General features: G+C 43.7%; 1 protein-coding gene across 1 annotated transcript in view; it reads right to left on the reverse strand.

Moving 5' to 3' along the window:
- The window catches only part of Stpg4 (sperm-tail PG-rich repeat containing 4), a 34,126-nt gene extending 28,309 nt beyond the window's left edge, over nt 1–5,817 (reverse strand). The window contains exons 1-3 of the mRNA XM_028765176.1: nt 5,660–5,817; nt 4,211–4,270; nt 1,273–1,530 (exon numbers count right to left, since the gene is read on the reverse strand). Of these exons, the coding sequence (XP_028621009.1) occupies nt 1,273–1,530; nt 4,211–4,270; nt 5,660–5,743 (402 nt within the window). The 5' untranslated portion in view covers nt 5,744–5,817. The remainder of the gene's footprint in view (nt 1–1,272; nt 1,531–4,210; nt 4,271–5,659) is intronic.
- Between the last annotated feature and the right edge of the window lie 767 nt (nt 5,818–6,584).

Consider the following 6,584-nt stretch of genomic DNA (forward strand, 5'->3'; position numbering starts at 1 on the left):
GGCAGAGGCAGAGGCAGAGGCAGAGGCAGAGGCAGAGGCAGAGGCAGGCAGATCTTTGAATTCAAGGTCAGCCTAGTCTACAGATTGAGCTTGAGGACAGCCAAGGCTATGCAAAGAAACCCATCTCAGAAAAATAAATAGATAAATAAATAAATAAATAAATAAATAAAATGCTTTGTTTGTTTTACGCTGTGTCTTGGATGAGTTAGTCAGTTTCTTATTTACAGCAGTTTTCTTGCAGGTAAAACAGAAATAACATCTCTTCAGCCTACTTCAACACACTTAGCTAACATGTATGGGGTGTATGTAGTAGGTGTTAGAGTCCTGCAAGGGGGTTGCAGGGACAGCTACCTGGTTAAGAACACTTGTAGAGGGCCTGAGCCCAGTGCCCAGTACCTGTGTCAGTTCACAACCACTCCAGCCCCGGGGAGGGGGGGGCAGCAGCTCTGGTTTCTACTCACACGCAGACACACAGTTATAAATAAATCTTTAAAAGAAAAAAAAGTCACATAGAAGAAAACATGTTCATCTACCAAGGTCCAGGCAAACCCTACTTAACTGGGTGCTTTCCAGTCAGCCTACACAGAACTCTGCCTTAGTGCTCCCTACTGGTGCTCCCTACCACACTGTACCTCAGCAGTTGACATGAAGGCTGATCAGCGAGAGTCAGCACTTCCCAGAGGAACCACAGCATCAACTGCTTCAAGAGGCCAGTGTATGGTGGCTAAGGCCGGAGCCAAAGGTCCCCAGATGAGGGGATCCTGCCAGGACCTGACTCACTGTCTTTCAGTTTAGTTAAGACTTCACAGGAAAGATCTTACTGGACACATTTGCAAGCCACATAGCCCTTTTTCCATTTCTAGATTTATTTGGTTTTATACATAAATAGGGCCGTGCGTGTGTGCGTGTGTGTGCGTGTGTGTGTGTGTGTGTGTGTGCAAACGTAAACAGAGATCTATGCCTAAAGAGACCAGAGGCATTTGCTCCCCTGGAGCTTTAGTTATGGTTTGTCAACTGCTTGACATGGTTGCAGGTAACTGAACTCAGGACCTCTGCAACAACAGCAAGCATGGTGACTACTGAGCAGTCTTTGCCTTGTTTGATTTCTATAGGGAATGAGATAGGCTGGGGTTTTCCTTAAGGGTTGGGTATACACTCTGTCTAAAGCACATACGCACATATACGCATACACACATGCACACGCACGCGCATACACACACACACACACACTCTTGCAACTTTTCTCACAAAACACTGATAGTAGTGTCTTACCTTGTCTTTGTCAACTAATGAGCTGGGGTCTTCCCGGGGCTTGTCTTTGAAAGAGTATGAGGCCATCTGATTCTTCAACAGCTCCAGGAAGTCGGGAGGACTATACTGCGGGAGGTCAGTTGGGACTGGATCGTTTCTCAGCACAAGAGGGGGCCTTTTCCTCCCTTCATTTTTAAAATTGTAGGTTATTCTCACTGGATTTAATAGGGCTTCTTCAATAAAAGTCCTTAAATGGTAAGTACCAGGTATTGGAGTATTCTGTGGGGAATTGACATTGGTTGTAAGATCTGTGTAGACCTGTGACTTCCCTGTAAGTTCTGTGTAGACCTGTGACTTCCCTGTAAGATCTGTGTAGACCTGTGACTTCCCTGTAAGTTCTGTGTAGACCTGTGACTTCCCTGTAAGATCTGTGTAGACCTGTGACTTCCTGTAAGACATTGTTCTTGAAGGGTCATTTCTAACTTTAAGAAACTTTTATCAATTTTAATAAATACTTTTATTAAATTGTATGTGAATCGATATTGAATGTGAATTTGTTTGTTTTAATTTTGTTTTGAGACAGGGTCTCACTAGGTAGCCCTGGCTGGCCTCGAATTTATAGAAATCTGCCTACCTCTGCCTCCCAAGTACTAGATTAAAGGTGTAATTGGTGTTTTACTTGAATGTATGTCTGTGTACCACATGTGTGTACAGTGACCACGGAAGTCAGAATAGGATGTCAGATCCCCTAGAACTGAAGTTATCGGTGATTTTGAGCTACCAAGTAAGTGCTGAGACCAGGATCTAGGACCTCTGCAAGAGCAGCAAGTGATCTAAACTGCTGAACCATCTCTCCTACCCCTAACAATCATTTTTCTTAATATTCTTTATTTTTATTTTATGCATAAGATATTTTATTACATTTGTGCAGAATACACAGAAGCCAGTGTAGAATGCTGAATCCCTTGGAACTAGAATTAAACAACAGTTAGCAGCTATGTTGGTGCTGAGAATTGAACCCAGGTCCTGTGGAAGAGCAGTCACTGTTCTTCACCACTGAGCCATCTCTCCAGCCACCCTGTTCCCAAACATAGAAGAATATTTCAAAAGAATTGTGAGTGATTCCTTTCTTAAGCAACTACAAGACACTGCTCTAGAATCAGGGCTAAAAGTTATCTTTAAACTTTATTACAGGTGGACTGGAGAGATGGCTCATTGGTTAAGAGCACTGAGTTTTTCTTCAATTCCCAGCAACCACATGGTGGCTCACAGACATCTGTAATGGGATCTGATGCCCTCTTCTCATGTGTCTGAAGACAGCTACAGTGTACTCATATACATAAAATAAATAAATTTGTAAAAAAAAAACCAAAAACCCAAAAAATAAAAACCACAACTTTATTGCAAGTGCCCTTTAATCTCAGAGCTCTGCAAGTCTAAGGCCAACCTGGTCTACATAATGAGGTCTGGACCAGCCAAGGCTATATAGTGAAACCCTGTCTAAGAAAAATAAAGTCACATTTTATATGTTTATTTTATGTGGAGTGAGGTGTGGCGTGTACCACAGTGTGCACGTAAGGGTCAGAAGGGTCAGTTCTCCCCTTCCCTCACATGGGGCCTGAAGATCTAACTCAGGGCCTCAGCCTTAATGGCAGGCACTTTTATTTTCTGAATATTCTCATTAGCCCAAAAGTTACTTTGTTGAAAGGTAATGAGTATCTAGCTGTAGTTCTTCGGCAATAGATTGCAGGCCAGTGAGTGGATACAGAGCCCAGTGTCTTAGCTAGTGGATACAATGTTTCTAAGGAACCTCAAGAGTGAGGTGAAATATAATGGCAGCCTCAGGAGGAAGGTGAACATCACATGGCCTGCTTGGGCAAAGAAGGGGTTTGGTACTTCAGATCATGACCACAACGTGGCTGAATGGCCAGATCTGAAGTTCTGGCACCTGCTGTTCTCTGACTATCTTTCCAGTGAGTATTCAGCCCATGTCTTTTGTTCAATTTAGTTTGCCTGAAATTTGCCTCTCTTTTTAAAGTATTTTGATAGATGTATGTCTGTAATACAAAAGTGTCCTTTGAGAGAGTGAATGGGCCATTCTTTCATGTTACCAGCTGATTGTTATGTACTTTATAGACTGACCATCTGTGCTAGCTAGACTTAAGTCAACTGGACACAAGCTAGAGTTATCTGAAAGGAGGGAACATCAACTGAGAAAATAAGATCTGACTGGAGGACGTTTTCTTAATTAGCGATTTATTAGGGGAAGGCCCAGCCCCTGTGGGTGGTGCCATCCATGGCCTGGGGTCCTGGGTTTTTTAAGAAAGCAGGCTGAGCAAGCTGTGAGGAGCAAACCAGTAAGTCACATCCTCCATGGCTCTGCATCAGCTCCTGCCTCCAGGTTCCAGCCCTGTTTGAGTTCCTGCTCTGACTTCCCCCAGTGATGGATTGTTACCTGAAGTGTAAGCTGAAATAAACCCTTTCCTCCCTAAGTTGCTTTGGGCATAGCACTCATTAGAGCAATAGTGACCCTGACTAGGACATCATGTTAATAAACTGGCTTCTCTGCCATATGCGACAAAATCAGAAGTCAAATCCCCTTTCTAGAGTGGATGTGACTGAGGTCATAGGTTGGAGTGGTTGGATGTGACCAAGGTTGTAGGCTGGCCTTAGCTGGCCACTCTGTAAGCACCTAGATCCCTAGATCCGTTCCACTCTAAACTCTTACATTCAACACTGAAAGCTAACTTCTCGTCATATGTTAATCCTAAAATCATAAGTAGAAATGCAACATGAGTAGAGCTGAACAAACTTGGTTTTCTCACAGTTAAGTGTTGTTAACTGAAAAGGCAAGACTGACTAAAACCTTAATGGGAAGAAAAAGCATTGAACTGGAAAGAGTGAGGGTGTACAGACCATTAATGTGAGCCTCCACCATCCTTCTCAAGGATGTACATACCGTTACTGTTAGCCTCCACCATCCTTCTCTCTCAAGACCTGGAGTCTTCTGGACTTGTTTCTATGAGCAAACACAAACCTGCTTATTTGTTTAGAAAGTGATCTCTTGAAATTACTTACCTGAGGAAACTAAATTGCCTATATCAAACCAACTAGCTATCATTATTAAAATGAAAGCTGCCTATGTTTTGCCAATACTATTTCCTTACATTGATAAGATAGTAAGAGGTTTTAAGTATCTAAAATTCCTTTGGTGACACTAAAAGAAATGTCCCTACCTCACAGTGATGTTGTAAGAACATTAGGTAGTGTTAGGCCATGACTCCTTTGCTCCCAGGCCACCCAGGGAGCCACATAGTGAGACCCTGTCGGGAGAGACGGGCAGGACACACACACAGCCACATTTATTAAGTCATTGCTTGATAAATGGTAGGTTTTATTTTTTACATATCATCTGTCAAGTTAAGAAACAGATGGGTGGGTATGCCGTAGTTTCCCATGGGTTTCTTGTCTCTGCAGTAAGCACTCCATATACATTTATGATGAACACAAGTTTGCTTCAGCCCCACTGCCCACAGAACCTGGATGTTTTGCTTTTCCTTTTGTGCTATTGCAAATCATGAAAACATCAAACTCTACTTTCAGTTTGTAATATGAAATAGGGGATATCTCAAGCAAGAATACCCAAAAGAATAATTGGTAAAAATGACGGATGCAACTCAGTCTTCTAACTGAAATCAACTCTACGAGCTCTATAGTGCCACTGTGAACTATGTACACTTCTCTAAAGAGCAAAGCAGTTTCCATGGTTCGGTACAGCATGCTGTATATTCAAACCAACCTCTTCCCACCCGGTACGTTCTTTTATTAGATTCCTGTTGGTTTTTTAGCTGCTCATTTTGCAGCCAGAACGAAAATGTTCTCAGGCAGGTCAAAACAGGTTTCCCACATCTTCCTCCAAAGCAGAGAACGGAGGTAGGTAGGACTGGGAACGGGTAACAGGACCAATCCAGAAGAAATGAGCTGTCCATTTGATCCAGACAAGAGATTTATAATCCAACCATCTATCATTTTAGATTCACTTTAAAGGAGAAGATAAATGATAGGCTAAATATCTCTCACCTAATTTTATTTTTTAAAGTACTAAAAAGGAAGAGGTAGGGCAGATAGAGCATATCTGGTAGAACTGCAAACTGTTCATTCTTTTGGAAATTGACACTAGTAATTGTGGCAGTAGGTGGGATGGGAGTAGAGAGAGAAGGTAAGGGAAGTGGCAGAAAAAAAGAAAATCAAATCACAATGAAATAAAACAAAGAATCAGGCAGTTACAGGCTAGATAAGACCCTTGGCAAGAAGGCTAAGTAGCTCATGGGACTGAAGTAGGGATGTGGAAAAGGCACTGGGCTCCATGGGCGGAGGCTGGGGGGGCACAAGGAACAGGCTAGCCTACCGCAGTTGTAAGGAGCGTCTCCCCATGACCCAGGTCTTCTCTTGGTACTGTGGTGGGGGTTATAACAACGGCTGGTTCGGTCATTGTGACCTCCTCTTTCCACAGGCCAGTGCTGGCAGTCAGTTACTAGGCACCATGGCCACCTGCCGACTGCGCGCGCGAGTGCGTGTGCGCGCGCGCATGTGTGTGTGAAAGCCTCACACAGGGTCCTTCAAGGTGGGGACAGGGAAGCGAGGCACGGTGCGGTGCGGTCCCCGCGAAGCTGACTCAGTTGACAGTCTTTGAGACGGTCACATATATGAGTCATAAAATATGACTGTGAAGTTGCCCCAGTTCTTGGGTATGTATAGACAGACTTGCCCACACCTGATGGCACCCCACAAACTCTACCATTCCCTCACAAATCACTGTCATCCCCATATCCCAGAAAGAGAAACCGGTAACAGACTTAGCTTTAAGTTCCCGTTCTGCCATAAGACCCACATTCAGGCTGGAATGGGGCAATCCTGAACACTAGACTAGCCGATTAGCTATGACAACATACCACCCATCTCTTCTCTTCTATAGGCCCTTTGCCCACTGCCCACCTCCCCTTCTTGGCTGTAGCTTCTCAACCTAGAAAGATTTAACAATGTTTTTTTTTTAAAAGATTTGTTTATCTTTTGTATGTATATGAGTACACTGTTGCTGTCCTCAGACATAAAACACCAAAAGAGGGCATCGGATCTCATTACAGATGGTTGTGAGCCACCGTGTGGTTGCTGAGAATTGAACTCAGGATCTCTGGAAGAGCAGTCAGTGTTCTTAACTGCTGAGCCATCTCTTCAGCCTTCTCTTGTCTTCTGTCTCTCCCTCTCTTCCTCTCTTCCTCCCTCCCTTTCCTTCCTTCCTTCCTTCCTTCCTTCCTTCCTTCCTTCCTTCCTTC

The sequence above is a fragment of the Grammomys surdaster genome, unplaced genomic scaffold, assembly GCF_004785775.1.
Source record: "Grammomys surdaster isolate TR1022 unplaced genomic scaffold, NIH_TR_1.0 149, whole genome shotgun sequence".
NCBI classification, from domain to species: domain Eukaryota; kingdom Metazoa; phylum Chordata; class Mammalia; order Rodentia; family Muridae; genus Grammomys; species Grammomys surdaster.